The 20014-nt window shown below is 38.7% G+C and overlaps 1 protein-coding gene across 1 annotated transcript in view; it reads right to left on the bottom strand.

The window, feature by feature from the left end:
* LOC128638168 (uncharacterized) overlaps positions 1–20014 on the bottom strand; it is a gene marked incomplete in the record, with an annotated part of 174028 nt that overhangs the window by 114808 nt on the left and 39206 nt on the right. Inside the window, 1 exon segment of the mRNA XM_053690032.1 lies at positions 8913–9062. Within this exon segment, the coding sequence (XP_053546007.1) occupies positions 8913–9062 (150 nt within the window).

The raw sequence follows: 20014 nt of genomic DNA, 5'->3' as shown, positions 1-20014 counted from the left end.
CCTATTAACCCCTAAACCGCTAGCCCCCCACATCGCCATAAACTAAATTAAGCTATTAACCCCTAAACTTAACAACCCGCTAACTTTATATCAAATATTAACTCATCCCTATCTTATAATAAATTTAAATTTACCTTTAGATTTAAATTAAACTATATCAAACTATTAATTAATCTACCCTAACTGTTATACTAAAATTACATTAAACTATATTAAACTATTAATTAATCTACCCTAACTTTTATACTAAAATTACATTAAACTATATTAAATTAATAATTAATCTACCCTAACTTTTATACTAAAATTACATTAAATGATATTAAATTAATAATTAATCTACCCTAACTTTTATACTAAAATTACATTAAACTACAAATAAAATTAACTATTATATATTTAAACACCTAACCCTACTCAAATAATTAAAATCTAGACTAAAAAATTACTAAGTTACAAAAAACTAACAACTAAGTTACAAAAAATAACAAACACTAAGTAACATAAAAAAATAAACAATAAGTTACAAAAAAAAAAAAAAATTATCAAAGATTTAAACTAATTACACCTAATCTAAGGGCCCTATGAAAATAAAAAAGCCCCCCCAAAATAAAAATAAAAAACCTAACCTACAATAAACTACCAATAGCCCTTAAAAGGGCCTTTTGCGGGGCATTGCCCCAAAGAAATCAGCTCTTTTACCTGTAAAAAAAATACAAATATCCCCCAACAGTAAAACCCACCACCCACACAACCAACCCCCCAAATAAAAACCTAATCTAAAAAAACCTAAGCTCCGCATTGCCCTGAAAAGGGCATTTGGATGGGCATTGACCTTAAAAGGGCATTTAGCTCAATTGCTGCCCAAAGCCCTAACCTAAAAATAAAACCCACCCCATACACCCTTAAAAAATCCTAACACAAACTCCAGAAGATTCACTTACAGATTTGAAGATCCGACATCCATCCTCCAAGAAGCCGGCAGAAGTCTTCATCCAAGCGACCGAAGTCTTCCTCCAAGCCTGCAGAAGTCTTCACCCAGACGGCATTTTCTATCTTCATCCATCCGGCGAGGAGCGGCTCCATCTTCAAGACATCCGACGCGAAGCATCCTCTTCAATCGACGACTTATTTGGAATGAAGGTTCCTTTAAATGACGTCATCCAAGATGGCGTCCCTTAGATTCCGATTGGCTGATAGAATTTTATCAGCCAATCAGAATTAAGGTTGAAAAAATCCTATTGTCTGTTGCAAGACACTCTTTGAGCTAAAGAAATGGCAACAAGAAACAAAACTTTCCAAGATAACGACTTAATATCTAAGGAAAGCATAGGCTCAAACGGAACCCCTTGAAGAACTTTGAGAACTAAATTCAGACTCCATGGATGAGTAATTGGTTTAAATACAGGCCTGATTCCAACCAAAGCCTGACAAAAGGATTGAACATCTGGGACAACTGCCAGACGTTTATGTAGCAAAATAGACAAGGCAGAGATCCCCTTAAGGGAACTTAAGCCGATAAACCCTTCTCCAATCCTTCTTGGAGAAAGGACAAAATTCTAGGAATCCTAACTCTACTCCATGAGTAGCCCTTGGATTCACACCAATAAAGATATTTATGCCATATCTTATGGTAAATCTTTCTAGTCACAGGCTTACAAGCCTGAATCATGGCATCTATGACCGAATCAGAAAATCCCTGCCTAGATAAAATTAGGCATTCAATCTCCAAGCAGTCGGCTTCAGAGAATCTAGATTTGGGTGAAGGAAGAGCCCCTGAATCAGAAGATCGTTCCTCAATGGGAGTCTCCAAGGAGATAGAGATGTCATCTCCAGTCTCCACCAGATCCGCATATCAATCCTGTGAGGCCCGGCCGGTGCCATAAGGATCACCGAAGCCCTCTCCTGCTTGATTCAAGCAATTACCCGAGGAAGAGCAAACAGAGACAATAAGTATGTTAGACTGAAGGTCCAAGGGACCGCCAGAGCATCTATCAGTTCCGTCTAGAGGTCCCTGGACCTCGACCCGTATCTCGGTAGATCCAATTCTGACTGACCCCACTTGAGAATCAGATTGGAGAACACTTCCGGATGGAGTTCCCACTCCCCTGGATAAAAAGTCTACCTGCTCAGAAAATCCGCCTTTCAGACGTCCACCCTGGGATATGGATCGCCGATATAAAACAAGAGTAGACCTCCGCCCACTGGAATATTTTGGTTACCTCTGTCATCTCTAAAAAAATCCACGTTCCTCCCTGATGATAGATGTAAGCCACTGAAGTTATAATGTCCAACTGGAATCTAATAAACTGGACTGAGGCTAACTGAGGCCAGACCAGAAGAGCATCGAAGATCGCTCTCAGGTCCAGAATGATTATAAGAAGAACAGACTCTGACTGAGTCCAACCTCTCTGAACCTTTAGGAAACTCCAGACTTCTCCTCACCCTAGAAGGCTAGTGTCTGTGGTCACAATCATCCAAGAAAGTCTGCGAGAGAAGGTTCCCTGGAAGAGATGATACAGAGATAACCACCATGAAAGAGAATCCTTTGTCTCCTGATACAGTATTCACAGAGACAAATCCGTATAATCTCTGCTCCATTGAATGATCATGGTTAATCTTCAGATAGTCTGAGATGGAACCGAACAAACAGGATGATGTCCATTACCACCATCAGCCCGAATACCTCCATAGACTGAGGGTCCAAAGAGAATACGGAAGAACAAGACAAGTATCAATAATCCTTGACTTCCTGACTTCTATCAGAAAAGGCCTTATTGATGGAGAATCTAACATAGGTCCCAGAAATTACCTTAAACTTAGGACTCAGGAACCCTTTGAAATACCTTCCACTCAAGAGAACGCAGGAAGGATAACTCATGTCCGAGAGTGAACCAGTTTGTTGTAACAAAGTCGCCTGGAATAGGATGTCATCTAAATATGGCGCTGCAATGCATCATGGAAATTCTGAAAACTGTGGCAAGAACTAAAGAAGCGCCACAAACTAAAAATATTTGTCCAGAAAGGCAAACCATAGGAACTTGCGATGATCCCATAGATGGGAACATGCAGATACCGTCCTTTAAACTATGGTACCAATAGATTCCACCTAGAAGGACGGTAATGTCTTAGATTGCATAAATCTAAAATTAGTCTGAAGGTTCCCTCCTATTTAGGAATCACAACAAGATTGAAATAAATCTCAGAACCTGTTCTTGAACTGGAGATATCACTCCCAGGGGGGAGAGGACTCCCACCTAATGAAAAGAACACAGCCTCTATCTGGTTGCAGATAAAAAAATATATATATATATATATATTGGGTACCTGTAAAGCACGGTAAAACACCCATAAGGGTCTCAAGGCGCTGCTCATGTTATTGACCTTACTGGAGACCAAACCTGCAACCCTTGGGTTGCTACAGAGCTCATCCACAGTGTCCTAGTATGCTGAGCTATATGTCCTAGGCACTATCTGTCTGAAGAGAACCAGATAACGTATGAGCTAGTATGCTGCCATAAAAGGTAGTAATACTAACCTGGAACAAACCCACTACCCCAATATCTATGGGATCCTGAAAGGGAATAGCTATCCTCTATAGGGATAGAAGTCTCCTGGTCATTATGGAATTGTCTTCCAAGACTCCTTGAGAGGTCTTCTACTAAAAACCGCTCAGTCAATATAGAAAATGTGAATAAAAGGGTAATACCCATTCACTTACATCTCTTAGTACCTCTTCTTGGTACCAGAACAACTAAACAATGACCGAAATGTCGTTCCAGAGTAGCTAAAAAAACTCCTTAGTAATAACCGGAGCAGAGTTAGCTTAAACCTGAAGATACTACTTCAGTATCAGCGCGAGGAATCATACCGCCAGGAATTTTACCACCGAAGTATCCCCTTCCTCATGTAACTTGGAGGAAACCTCTAAACAAGTAGTCTACAGTGACAGAAACCTCACTCACTGAATATTTATTCTTCCTCTTGCGCTCTCCCTGCAGCAGGGGAAAAGTCGACAACACACCTGACAAGCCCAGATGGCAACGATGTCTAGCAAGATAACCCCAATAGGAGTCAAAAAGGAAGCGTAGGGTACTGGATGAATGGACGCTAAGATTTTAGGACACTTGAGGGGAAGTCTGCATAAATAATGAACATTGCCTGAAAGCTTCAAAACATCCAAGGCAATATCGGCTCTGAAAAATTCTTTTTTTTTTTTTTTTTATATATTTTTTTTTTTTTTTTAAAAAACAAAAAATCTCATAATGCATGGAGACTTTAGTCAAATCACCGAAGTATCAAGACGTACCAAGAATAACCTCCTTATTCACTTTTTTTTTTTTTTTATTAAAAAAACAAAAAATCTCATAATACATGGAGACTTTAGTCAAATCACCGAAGTGTCAAGACGTACCAAGAATAACCTCCTTATTCATTTTTTTTTTAAATAAAAACTGTTACCGTGACTTTAAATGATAAAAGAAAAAGTTCTGACCCAGTTCCTTTACATTGTACATGCCATTAATGAGGAGAAAAGGATTCTTAGATCCTGAATAAGTAACAAAATGTTTGTACTGTCTCTTTAAGAGTTAAAAACCCCATTTATATCTTTAACACAAAAAGAGTCTTGAAGAGATATAAAGATCTCAAGACCCCATATAAACTTTGTAGGGATTCATTTAGACAACGAATGAAAACATAACCATAAATAAATAGTAGTTGTTTTGACTACTCAAAGATAATTAGGTATTGCGTGAAAGCCTCTCTGCTATATTAAACAACACAGCAGAGAAGGCATCAGACCATTTATGTCTTTATCTACTCAGTATGCTTGATCCGTACTTAGAGTAAAGTCTCTCTGCTGTATGAGCTTCAAAGCAGCCAAAAGTTATCCAGAGCACTTAAACTCATACTGATTATGATAATCCTCTCTGCTGCCTATGTTTACCTCGCAGCAGAGAAGGTATCAGCAGCACTGAATATTAGTGTAAAAGAATAGAAGCCTATCCTCTGCATAGAGGCACTGCTCATGTTCCCAGACGTCTAGTGCAGCATAGCAAAGCATAAAGACGTTCCTGAAAGATAGAAACCTCTCCGCTGCATAATCACAACACAGCAGAGTAGGTTTCCGGTGCCCAGAAAAACTGTCACCCTAACCACCCGGGAAGGAGACAAAGAATGCGCAACAATGGCGCGTAACTTAGCCCCGCCCATCGTGGCGTCTCCAGACAAACTCCGGGCGGCAAAAACTAAACAGCAGCCGCATCTTTACAAATGAAAAGTACAAACATAAATCTGAACAAACGATCTCTCGGTTGGCCACTAACCTAAATAAAGCCAACGGAGCTAGCACTGCACCTACCCTACATATTCCCTAACGTGTAAGGAGAAACCTCCCAGACGGTTGAAAGTAAAATAAGTCTTTGGGAGCTGCAAAAGTGCTAGATTATAATAAAAACAGAGCCACTTCCCCGCGTCCTTCAGTGCCTGCATGTCCTGCCAGATAAACTGTCCCCCTCCCTCTTAGGGCCAGAGTTATCTAGTGTCCAATAGAGGGTATATAGTTTGCTAAATATTCCAGTGTATGCTTTTTCCCTGCAGCATATCATTTAGCAGAAAAAAGAATTTAGCACTTACCTCAGAAATCAGCCCGGCAGGAGGGCAGTCCACCCGGCTTGCGAGGTCCTCATCCTCACATTGGCCTGTGGAACAGAAAAAGTACTGAGTATATTCTCTTCCCTCAGACTTTTACAAGCAGGGCAGCAAATTGTGTATGGGAGCCGCAGTAAGAATTATGTCCCACAAGTTCCCATTGCTTTAAAGCCACCAAAAGCTCTCCTGTAGAGTCTGATATGGACTACGGCTACACCCTAGAACAAAGCAGCACACTCTGGCACTACTTTAAAAATAATAAACTCTTGATTGAAGAATCTTTTCTAACACCTCACTTTACCTCTTCCTATCACTAACGTAGGCAAAGAGAATGACTGGAGTGGGGGGAAGGGAGGAGCTATTTAACAGCTCTGCTGTGGTGCTCTTTGCCTCCCCTGCTGACCAGGAGGTGAATATCCCACAAGTAAGGATGAAATCCGTGGACTCATCATGTCTTTAAAAAGAAATAAAAATATTTAACAAAAAAAAAACATTGTACAGTTCACTTATACTTATAATAATAACAACACTATCTAATAACAATACATTACACAGTACAGTTACATTCATAGTAACACTGTTTTATAAAAAGACCTTGTACAGCACAGTTACACTTATAATAACACTATCTAATAAATATACATTACACAGTACAGTTACACACATAATAACACTATCTAATAAATATACATTACACAGTACAGTTACACACATAATAACACTGTCTAATAAATATACATTACACAGTACAGTTACACACATAATAACACTATCTAATAAATATACATTACACAGTACAGTTACACACATAATAACACTATCTAATAAATATACATTACACAGTACAGTTGCACACATAATAACACTATCTAATAAATATACATTACACAGTACAGTTACACTCATAATAACACTATCTAATAAATATACATTACACAGTACAGTTGCACACATAATAACACTATCTAATAAATATACATTACACAGTACAGTTGCACACATAATAACACTATTTAATAAATATACATTACACAGTACAGTTGCACACTTAATAACACCATCTAATAAACATACATTACACAGTACAATTACACACATAATAACACTATCTAATAAATATACATTACACAGTACAGTTGCACACATAATAACACTATCTAATAAATATACATTACACAGTACAGTTGCACACATAATAACACTATCTAATAAATATACATTACACAGTACAGTTACACACATAATAACACTATCTAATAAATATACATTACACAGTACAGTTGCACACATTATAACACTATTTAATAAATATACATTACACAGTACAGTTGCACACATAATAACACCATCTAATAAATATACATTACACAGTACAGTTACACTCATAATAACACTATCTAATAAATATACATTACACAGTACAGTTACACACATAATAACAATATCTAATAAATATACATTACACAGTACAGTTGCACTCATAATAACACTATCTAATAAATATACATTACACAGTACAGTTACACACATAATAACACTATCTAATAAATATACATTACACAGTATAGTTACACACATAATAACACTGTCTAATACATATACATTATACAGAACAGTTACACACATAATAACACTGTCTAATAAATATACATTACACAGTACAGTTACACAAATAATAACACTGTCTAATAAATATACATTACACAGTACAGTTACACACATAATAACACCATCTAATAAATATACATTACACAGTACAGTTACACACATAATAAAACTATCTAATAAATATACATTACACAGTACAGTTACACACATAATAACACTATCTAATAACTATACATTACACAGTATAGTTACACACATAATAACACTGTCTAATAAATATACATTATACAGTACAGTTACACACATAATAACACTGTCTAATAAATATACATTACACAGTACAGTTACACAAATAATAACACTGTCTAATAAATATACATTACACAGTACAGTTACACACATAATAACACTATCTAATAAATATACATTACACAGTACAGTTACACTCATAATAACACTATCTAATAAATATACATTATACAGTACAGTTACACACATAATAACACCATCTAATAAATATACATTACACAGTACAGTTACACACATAATAACACCGTCTAATAAATATACATTACACAGTACAATTACACACATAATAACACTATCTAATAAATATACATTACACAGTACAGTCACACTCATAAAAACAGTATCTAATAAATATACATTACACAGTACAGTTACACTCATAATTACACCATCTAATAAATATACATTACGCAGTACTGTCACACTCATAATAACACTATCTAATAAATATACATTACACAGTACAGTTACACACATAATAACACTATCTAATAAATATACATTACACAGTACAGTTACACTCATAATAAAACTATATAATAAATATACATTACACAGTACAGTTACACACATAATAACACTATCTAATAAATATACATTACACAGTACAGTTACACACATAATAACACTATCTAATAAATATACATTACACAGTACAGTTACACACATAATAACACTGTCTAATAAATATACATTACACGGTACAGTTGCACACATAATAACACTGTCTAATAAATATACATTACACGGTACAGTTGCACACATAATAACACTGTTTAATAAAAGTTAATTAAATAAAATAGCATAAAAAAAGTCATAGGAGCTCAAAGATATGAGGTTTCAGATATTAGAAAAAAAAGGCTGCAAAGGGCTTTAACATAGAGATACATACATATACATTTCTAAAGATATATATATATATGTATGTATGCGTGTGTGTATATATATATATATATATATATATATATAAATGTTCATATGTGTGTACATAATATTTATTTATGTATTTATATGTGTATATATGTATTTACAGACATATATACTCATATAAACACATAAATACATACAGTATAGACATATATACACATATAAATACATAAATACATACAGTATGTACACATATATAGACATATATACAAGTGCATTGGAGCCCTTTGCAGTTAAGTAGATGAAAACATGTAAAAACATATTTGTGTCATATTCATATTTAATAAAATGTTATAGTGTGTATTTACTGTGTAAATGCTGCCCTCTCGTATGCAAACACGAATATTAACCTTTCCATAACCCTTTTATATAAGCACCTTCTTGCAAAGCATGCAGTTTGCTGTAGAATGAAATACCTGAAGTTTATTGTAAGCATCAAGTAGTGTGTAGGTACGAATCTGCATTAATAGCTCTTGTCTCACCAGCTTGCCCGCTATTGTTCTCAGAAGCATATCCTGAATGTCTTTATCGTCTGACCGCACTGGAGCTTCTACTGAAGAAGCTTCCTGGAAGCCGACAAATATGTTAGAGAAGTTTACTCACAACTAAATTCTTTAAGAACAATGTGAAGTCTCATAAAATAAAACCTCAGTGTATCTGAACCATGAATGTTTATTGTGACTAGTAAATATTAGTGATGGGTGAATATTCTTAGTACACAAAGTTCTTAGGGGCCAAATTATCAAGCTCAGAATGGCCCCTGATGCCCTTGTTTCCGCGTGAGCCTTCAGGCTCGCCGGAAACAGCAGTTATGAAGCAGCGGTCTACAAACCGCTGCTCCATAACAGTTTACCAGGACTGCTTGTGCAATGATAAATGCCGACAGCATATGCTTATCGATGTGCGGCGGACATGATACGCTAAATCGTATCATGTCCGCACGCACTTTAATGAATAGGCCCCTTAATGTTTAGTGATAACTCTGCATTTCATATTTGCAAAACAAATGTATTTTAGTAAATTAAATGTAACATTCATATATAACATTTCATTCAAGAACAAACATCTAAACTGTATATTATTCTCATACAGCTATAGGGAAATTAACGAATGCAACAAAAGTTGCGTTATTTAATTCCTATAGTGCTGCCATTGCAAGTTTTTAAAAACCCTGCTTGCGCGTGCGATATGGAGATTTTAAGCTCCATACTGCACCCAAAACAAGCGGTGCACACTTTCCCCATAGACATCAATGGGGAGATCCGGTAAAAAAGAAGTCTAACACCTCTGATCACAGAAACAAAAGCTCCGTAACGCAGCCCCATTGATGTCTATGGGAAAAAAAAATACAGTTTAAACCTAACACCCTAACATAAACCCTAAGTCTAAACACCCCTAATTTGCTACTCCTGATATCACCGACGCCTGCCTACAGTTATTAACCCCTAATCTGCCGCTCCCGATATCGCCACCACCTAAATAAAATGATTAACCCCTAATCTGCCACTCCCGATATCGCCGCCACTATACTAAAGTTATTAACCCCTATTCCGCTGCACCCCAACATCGCCACAACTATATTAAAGTTATTAACCCCTATTCCTCCACTCCCCAACATCGCTGCAACTAAATAAAGTTATTAACCCCTAAACCTCTGGCCTCCCACATCACTACCACTAAATAAACCTATTAACCCCTAAACCACCAGCCCCCCACATCACAACAACCTAAATTAAACTATATTAACCCCTAAACCTACCCCCCTAACTTTAACATAATGAAATTAGATTGAAATTAAATTTACAATTATTAACTAAATAATACCTATTTAAAACTAAATACTTACCTGTGAAATAAAACCTAACACCTAGATTAGGAGTTTTGCGTTAGAGGCTGTGCGGTGCTAACGAGCAGTTTATGCTCACTGCTCACAGACAGCGCTGGTATTACGGGTTTTTACAAACCAGACAAGAAGTGAGCGTTGAACAAAATTTTGCTCATTACCGCACTCCAATACCAGCACTGCTTACATTAGCGGTGAGCTGGTGTAACGTGCTCGTGCACGATTTCCCCATAGGAATCAACGGTGAGAGCCGGCTGAAAAAAAGTCTAACACCTGCCAAAAAGCAGCGTAAAACTCCCTAACGCAGCCCCATTGATTCCTATGGGGATATAAAAGTTATGTTTACACCTAACACCCTAACATGAACCCCGAGTCTAAACACCCCTAATCTTACACTTATTAACCCCTAATCTGCTGCCCCAGACATCGCCGACGCCTGCATTATATTATTAACCCCTAATCTGCCGCTCCGGACACCGCCGCCACCTACATTATATTTATGAACCCCTAATCTGCTACCCCCAACATCGCCGACACCTACATTATATTTATTAACCCCTAATCTGCCGCCCCCAATGTCGCCACTATCTACCTACACTTATTAAACGCTAATCTGCCGCCCCCAACGTCGCCGCCACTATACTAAAGTTATTAACCCCTAAATCTAAGTCTAACCCTAACCCTAACCCCCCTAACTTAAATATAATTTAAATAAATCTAAATAAAATTCATATCATTAACTAAATTATTCCTATTTAAAACTAAATACTTACCTATAAAATAAACCCTAAGCTAGCAACAATATAACTAATAGTTACATTGTAGCTACCTTAGGGTTTATTTTTATTTTACAGGCAACTTTGTATTTATTTTAACTAGGTACAATAGTTATTAAATAGTTATTAACTATTTAATAACTACCTAGCTAAAATAAATACAAAAGTACCTGTAAAATAAAACCTAACCTAAGTTACAATTACACCTAACACTACACTATAATTAAATTAATTCCCTAAATTAAATGCAATTAAATACAATTAAATTAAATTATCTAAAGTACACAAAAACAAAACACTAAATTACAGAAAATAATAAACAAATTACAAGATTTTTAAACTAATTATACCTAATCTAATCCCCCTAACAAAATAAAAAAGCCCTACCCTACACTAAATTACAAATCCCCCTTTAACATCTGTTCCTCTCCTAGATGTGCCTGGTCTCTGGCACTCTCAGGCATCTCCCCTCCCATCATCCCTTCTAGCTCTCCCTCTCCCCACTCCACTTACTCCCTGACGGGGACCCCACTGCTCCTCCTGTCCTCTACAATACTCCTCTCACTGCTACTCCTCTCCCCTCCTCCCCTCCGCCCTACCTCTCCCTGCCATCCTCACACTACACACACTCACACACTCACACTCACTCCCAGTTCAATCACACACAATTACAACCAAACACTCAGCCTATCACACTGTAAAATTCAATAAAATGTGTGAGGTGTTAGAAAAAAAAAGTGTGGTGTATTTGTATATGTATGTATGCACAATGTGTGCAATATGTAAAAATATGTGTAAGTGTACAAGCTTAATCAAACAACAATGCAACCTAACTAAGTCCCCTGTTTGCGCGTCTCTCTCTACTCTCACTAATCCTCCCCTCCAGTGTAGTGTGCTGTAGCTCAACGAACCATCGAAACACACTGAAGAAAATGGCGGCTGCGCATGGGTTTATATATGAATTTTGAATAGCGTAATTACGTGTCGCATTTTTATATGAATTTGTGGTTCATTTTTACGAGTGTTAGCCTAATTTGCATAAAACTACTCTTTATTGAGACTTTCCGTGTACAAAATACTGGCGTAAGTTACTTGCGATGACTAAAATGTGTATTTGCGCACATTTCGGAAGATCGCCAGTTTGTCCTACTTATGCCAGTTTATCATCTAACGGCGCAGTATATGTAACACCCCGATGTGCGAGGTGAAATTACGGGCGGCACGGGTTCCCATGCTTGTGCCGAAACCTGCGCCGTATATTTGATTGCGCCCCATATATTTAGCGTTAAAAGACGAGCACACAAACATGTAATCTAGGTGATAGACTTTAGCATAAATCTAAAAAACATCTTAGTAAAATAAAAAGAGGATACTTTCAAAAAATAAAATAAAAAAATAACAGTGGTGTATATTGCAAGCTTAAAAACATAATTTATGCTTACCTGATAAATTTATTTCTCTTGTAGTGTATCCAGTCCACGGATCATCCATTACTTATGGGATATTCTCCTTCCCAACAGGAAGTTGCAAGAGGATCACCCACAGCAGAGCTGCTATATAGCTCCTCCCCTAACTGTCATATCCAGTCATTCGACCGAAAACAAACAGAGAAAGGAGAAACCATAGGGTGCAGTGGTGACTGTAGTTTAATTAAAATTTAGACCTGCCTTAAAAGGACAGGGCGGGCCGTAGACTGGATACACTACAAGAGAAATAAATTTATCAGGTAAGCATAAATTATGTTTTCTCTTGTTAAGTGTATCCAGTCCACGGATCATCCATTACTTATGGGATACCAATACCAAAGCTAAAGTACACGGATGATGGGAGGGACAAGGCAGGATTAAGCGGAAGGAACCACTGCCTGAAGAACCTTTCTCCCAAAAACAGCCTCTGAAGAAGCAAAAGTATAAAATTTGGAAAATTTGGAAAAAGTGTGAAGCGAAGACCAAGTTGCGGCCTTGCAAATCTGTTCAACAGAGGCCTCATTTTTAAAGGCCCAGGTGGAAGCCACAGCTCTAGTAGAATGAGCTGTAATCCTTTCAGGGGGCTGCTGTCCAGCAGTCTCATAGGCTAGGCGTATTATGCTCCGAAGCCAAAAGGAAAGAGAGGTTGCCGAAGCTTTTTGACCTCTCCTCTGTCCAGAGTAAACGACAAACAGGGTAGATGTTTGACGAAAATCTTTAGTAGCTTGTAAGTAAAACTTCAAGGCACGGACTACGTCCAGATTATGTAAAAGACGTTCCTTCTTTGAAGAAGGATTAGGACACAATGATGGAACAACAATCTCTTGATTGATATTCTTGTTAGAAACCACCTTAGGTAAAAACCCAGGTTTGGTACGCAGGACTACCTTATCTGCATGAAAAATCAGATAAAGGAGAATCACATTGTAAGGCAGATAGCTCAGAGACTCTCCGAGCCGAGGAAATAGCCATCAAAAACAGAACTTTCCAAGATAAAAGTTTAATATCAATGGAATGAAGGGGTTCCAACGGAACTCCTTGAAGAACTTTAAGAACCAAGTTTAAGCTCCACGGGGGAGCAACAGGTTTAAACACAGGCTTAATTCTAACCAAAGCCTGGCAAAATGCCTGGACGTCTGGAACCTCTGCCAGACGCTTGTGCAAAAGAATAGACAGAGCAGAAATCTGTCCCTTTAAGGAACTAGCTGATAATCCTTTGTCCAAGCCCTCTTGGAGAAAAGGCAATATTCTAGGAATCCTAACCTTACTCCATGAGTAATTCTTGGATTCACATCAATAAAGATATTTAATTCATATCTTGTGGTAGATTTTCCTGGTAACAGGCTTTCGTGCCTGTATTAAAGTATCAATGACTGACTCGGAGAAGCCACGCTTTGATAGAATCAAGCGTTCAATCTCCATGCAGTCAGTCTCAGAGAAATTAGATTTGGATGATTGAAAGGACCTTGTATCAGAAGGTCCTGTCTTAGAGGCAGAGTACATGGTGGAAAGGATGACATGTCCACTAGGTCTGCATACCAAGTCCTGCGTGGCCACGCAGGTGCTATCAGAATCACTGATGCTCTCTCCTGTTTGATTTTGGCAATCATTCGAGGGAGCAGAGGAAACGGTGGAAACACATAAGCCAGGTTGAAGAACCAAGGCGCTGCTAGAGCATCTATCAGCATCGCTTCTGGGTCCCTGGACCTGGATCCGTAACAAGGAAGTTTGGCGTTCTGGCAAGACGTCATGAGATCCAACTCTGGTTTGCCCCAATGATGAATCAACTGAGCAAACACCTCTGGATGGAGTTCCCACTCCCCCGGATGGAAAGTCTGACGACTTAGAAAATCCGCCTCCCAGTTCTCCACGCCTGGGATATGGATTGCTGACAGGTGGCAAGAGTGGTACTCTGCCCAGCGAATTATATTTGAGACTTCTAACATCGCTAGGGAACTCCTGGTTCCCCCTTGATGGTTGATGTAAGCCACAGTCGTGATGTTGTCCGACTGAAATCTGATGAACCTCAGTGTTGCTAACTGAGGCCAAGCCAGAAGAGCATTGAATATCGTTCTTAACTCCAGAATATTTATTGGAAGGAGTTTCTCCTCCTGAGTCCACGATCCCTGTGCCTTCAGGGAATTCCAGACTGCACCCCAGAAGGCTGGCATCTGTTGTTACAATTGTCCAATCTGGCCTGCGAAAGGTCATACCCTTGGACAGGTGTACCCGAGACAACCACCAGAGAAGAGAATCTCTGGTCTCTTGATCCAGATTTAGCAGAGGGGACAAATCTGTGTAATCCCCATTCCACTGACTCAGCATGCATAATTGCAGCGGTCTGAGATGAAGGCGCGCAAATGGCACTATGTCCATTGCCGCTACCATTAAGCCGATTACCTCCATACACTGAGCTACCGAAGGGCGCGGAATGGAGTGAAGAACACGGCAAGCATTTAGAAGTTTTGATAACCTGGACTCCGTCATGTAAATTTTCATTTCTACAGAATCTATAAGAGTCCCTAAGAATGAGACTCTTGTGAGTGGGGATAGAGAACTCTTTTCCTCGTTCACTTTCCACCCGTGCGACCTCAGAAATGCCAGAACTATCTCTGTATGAGACTTGGCAACTTGAAAGCTTGACGCCTGTATCAGGATGTCATCTAGACACGGAGCCACCGCTATGCCTTGCGGTCTTAGAACCGCCAGAAGTGAGCCCAGAACCTTTGTAAAGATTCTCGGGGCTGTAGCCAACCCGAAGGGAAGAGCTACAAATTGGTAATGCCTGTCTAGAAAGGCAAACCTTAGAAACCGATGATGATCTTTGTGAATCGGTATGTGAAGGTAGGCATCCTTTAAGTCCACTGTGGTCATGTACTGACCTTCTTGGATCATGGGTAGGATGGTCCGAATAGTTTCCATTTTGAAAGATGGAACTCTGAGGAATTTGTTTAAGATCTTTAGATCCAAAATTGGTCTGAAGGTTCCCTCTTTTTTGGGAACCACAAACAGATTCGAATAAAAACCCTGTCCTTGTTCCGTCCGCGGAACTGGATGGATCACTCCCATAACTAGGAGGTCTTGCACACAGCGTAGGAATGCCTCTTTCTTTATCTGATTTGCAGATAGCCTTGAAAGATGAAATCTCCCTTGTGGAGGGGAAGCTTTGAAGTCCAGAAGATATCCCTGAGATATGATCTCCAACGCCCAGGGATCCTGAACATCTCTTGCCCACGCCTGGGCGAAGAGAGAAAGTCTGCCCCCTACTAGATCCATCGCCGGATAGGGGGCCGTTCCTTCATGCTGTCTTAGAGGCAGCAGCAGGCTTTCTGGCCTGCTTGCCTTTGTTCCAGGACAGGTTAGGTTTCCAGGCCTGCTTAGATTGAGCAAAAGTTCCCTCTTGTTTTGAAGCGGAGGAAGTTGATGCTGCACCTGCCTTGAAATTTCGAAAGGCACGAAAATTAGACTGTTTGGCCTTTGCTTTGGCCCTGTCCTGAGGAAGGGTGTGACCCTTACCTCCAGTAATGTCAGCAATAATTTCCTTCAAACCAGGCCCGAATAAGGTCTGCCCCTTGAAAGGAATGTTGAGTAATTTAGACTTCGAAGTCACGTCAGCTGACCAGGATTTAAGCCATAGCGCCCTACGCGCTTGGATGGCGAATCCGGAATTCTTAGCCGTTAGTTTAGTCAAATGAACAATGGCATCAGAAACAAATGAGTTAGCTAGCTTAAGTGTTCTAAGCTTGTCAATAATTTCAGTCAATGGAGCTGTATGGATGGCCTCTTCCAGGGCCTCAAACCAGAATGCCGCCGCGGCCGTGACAGGCACAATGCATGCAAGGGGCTGTAAAATAAAACCTTGTTGAATAAACATTTTCTCAAGGTAACCCTCCAATTTTTTATCCATTGGATCTGAAAAAGCACAACTGTCCTCAACCGGGATAGTAGTATGCTTTGCTAAAGTAGAAACTGCTCCCTCCACCTTAGGGACCGTCTGCCATAAGTTCCGTGTAGTGGTGTCTATTGGAAACATTTTTCTAAATATAGGAGGTGGGGAAAAAGGCACACCCGGTCTATCCCACTCCTTGCTAATAATTTCTGTAAGCCTTTTAGGTATAGGAAAAACATCAGTACACACCGGTACTGCATAGTATTTATCCAGCCTACACAATTTCACTGGTACTGCAACTGTGTTACAGTCATTCAGAGCAGCTAATACCTCCCCAAGCAACACACGGAGGTTCTCAAGCTTAAATTTAAAATTAGAAATCTCTGAATCAGGATTCCCCGAATCAGAGATGTCACCCACAGACTGAAGCTCTCCGTCCTCATGATCTGCATATTGTGACGCAGTATCAGACATGGCCCTTACAGCATCTGCGCGCTCTGTATTTCTCCTAACCCCAGAGCAATCGCGCTTGCCTCTTAATTCAGGCAACCTGGATAATACCTCTGACAGGGTATTATTCATGATTGCAGCCATGTCCTGCAAGGTAATCGCTATGGGCGTCCCTGATGTAATTGGCGCCATATTAGCGTGCATCCCCTGAGCGGGAGGCGAAGGGTCTGACACGTGGGGAGAGTTAGTCGGCATAACTTCCCCCTCGTCAGAATCTTCTGGTGATATTTCTTTTATAGTTAAAGACTGATCTTTACTGTTTAAGGTGAAATCAATACATTTAGTACACATTCTCCTATGGGGCTCCACCGTGGCTTTCAAACATAATGAACAAGTAGTTTCCTCTGTGTCAGACATGTTTAAACAGACTAGCAATGAGACTAGCAAGCTTGGAAAACACTTTAAACAAGTTTACAAGCAATATAAAAAAAGTTACTGCACCTTTAAGAAACACAAATTTTGTCAAAATTTGAAATAACAGTGAAAAAAGCCAGTTACACTAACAAAATTTTTACAGTGTATGTAACAAGTTAGCAGAGCATTGCACCCACTTGCAAATGGATGATTAACCCCTTAATACCCAAAAAATAATAAAAGACAAAAACGTTTTTTTTTTTTTTTTTTTTTTTTAAAACAGTTACAACAACTGCCACAGCTCTACTGTGGCTTTTTACCTCCCTCAAAAACGACTTTGAAGCCCTTTGAGCCCTCCAGATATGTCCTGGATCATGCAGGAAGAAGCTGAATGTCTCTGTCAGTATTTTTAGCTGCACAGAAAAACACTAAAATAGGCCCCTCCCACTCATATTGCAACAGTGGAAAGCCTAAGGAAACTGTTTCTAGGCCAAATTCAAGCCAGCCATGTGGAAAAAAACTAGGCCCCAATAAGTTTTATCACCAAATACATATAAAAATGATTAAACATGCCAGCAAACGTTTTATATTACATTTTTATAAGAGTATGTATCTCTATTAATAAGCCTGATACCAGTCGCTGTCACTGCATTTAAGGCTTTACTTACATTAGTTTGGTATCAGCAGCATTTTCTAGCAAATTCCATCCCTAGAAAAATATTAACTGCACATACCTTATTGCAGGAAAACCTGCACGCCATTCCCTCTCTGAAGTTACCTCACTCCTCAGAATATGTGAGAACAGCCATGGATCTTAGTTACTTCTGCTAAGATCATAGAAAACGCAGGCAGATTCTTCTTCTAAATACTGCCTGAGATAAACAGTACACTCCGGCACCATTTAAAAATAACAAACTTTTGATTGAAGAATAAACTAAGTATAAAACACCACACTCCTCTTACGACCTCCATCTTGGTTGAGGCTTGCAAGAGAATGACTGGATATGACAGTTAGGGGAGGAGCTATATAGCAGCTCTGCTGTGGGTGATCCTCTTGCAACTTCCTGTTGGGAAGGAGAATATCCCATAAGTAATGGATGATCCGTGGACTGGATACACTTAACAAGAGAAAAAGCATTATGTTAAAGTCAAAGGGGCCAATTTATTATTGTGCGAGCGGACAAGATACGATGTAGCGTATCATGTCCGCCACACATCGATAAATGCAGACAGCATACGGCATTTATCATTGCACCAGCAGTTCTTGTGAACTGGTTGAGCAATGCCGCCCCTGCAGATTTGCGGCCAATCGGGGGTGTCAATCAGCCCGATCGTATAGGTTCGGCCGGAATTGATGTTCTCGGCCTCAGAGCAGGCGGACAAGTTATGGAGCAGAGGTCTTTAGACCGCTGCTTCATAATTTCTGTTTCCAGCGAGCATGAAGTAGGGGCATCAAGCTCCATTCGGCCCCAAACAGTCTAATTTCAATTTAAATTTATATCTTTTAAATTTAAAAACATTCAACCTAAGAAATATTTGATTCAATGAAAAATATTAATATTAGGAAACAATTTATATCCATATTTTGAAAATAATGAGCAGTTATTATATATATAAGTGTAATGTGATACAGAGATGGTTTAGTAGGAATACAGATCAGTAGTCAGTGAGTACCTATATGTGCCATATCTGTCTGTACTATTAGCTGTTGTTACATATAGGTGTAATGTAATACAGAGATGGTTTATTAGGAATACAGATCAGTAGTCAGTGAGTACCTATATGTGCCATATCTGTCTGTACTATTAGCTGTTGTTACATATAGGTGTAATGTAATACAGAGATGGTTTATTAGGAATACAGATCAGTAGTCAGTGAGTACCTATATGTGCCCTATCTGTCTGTACTATTAGCAGTTGTTACATATAAGTGTAATGTGATACAGAGATGGTTTATTAGGAATGCAGATCAGTAGTCAGTGAGTACCTATATGTGCCATATCTGTCTGTACTATTAGCTGTTGTTACATATAGGTGTAATGTAATACAGAGATGGTTTATTAGGAATACAGATCAGTAGTCAGTGAGTACCTATATGTGCCCTATCTGTCTGTACTATTAGCAGTTGTTACATATAAGTGTAATGTGATACAGAGATGGTTTATTAGGAATACAGATCAGTAGTCAGTGAGTACCTATATGTGCCATATCTGTCTGTATTATTAGCAGTTGTTACATATAAGTGTAATGTGATACAGATGGTTTAGTAGGAATACAGATCAGTAGTCAGTGAGTACCTATATGTGCCATATCTGTCTGTTATATTAGCAGTTGTTATATATAAGTGTAATGTGATACAGAGATGGTTTAGTAGGAATACATATCAGTAGTCAGTGAGTACCTATATGTGCCATATCTGTCTGTACTATTAGCAGTTGTTACATATAAGTGTAATGTGATACAGATGGTTTAGTAGGAATACATATCAGTAGTCAGTGAGTACCTATATGTGCCATATCTGTCTGTACTATTAGCAGTTGTTACATTTAAGTGTAATGTGATACAGATGGTTTAGTAGGAATACAGATCAGTAGTCAGTGAGTACCTATATGTGCCCTATCTGTCTGTATTATTAGCAGTTGTTACATATAAGTGTAATGTGATACAGATGGTTTAGTAGG

The sequence above is a fragment of the Bombina bombina genome, chromosome 8 (genome assembly GCF_027579735.1).
Source record: "Bombina bombina isolate aBomBom1 chromosome 8, aBomBom1.pri, whole genome shotgun sequence".
Lineage (NCBI taxonomy): Eukaryota > Metazoa > Chordata > Amphibia > Anura > Bombinatoridae > Bombina > Bombina bombina.
The sequence above is the reverse complement of the archived record's forward strand: the minus strand, read 5'-3'. Positions and strand labels throughout refer to the sequence as shown.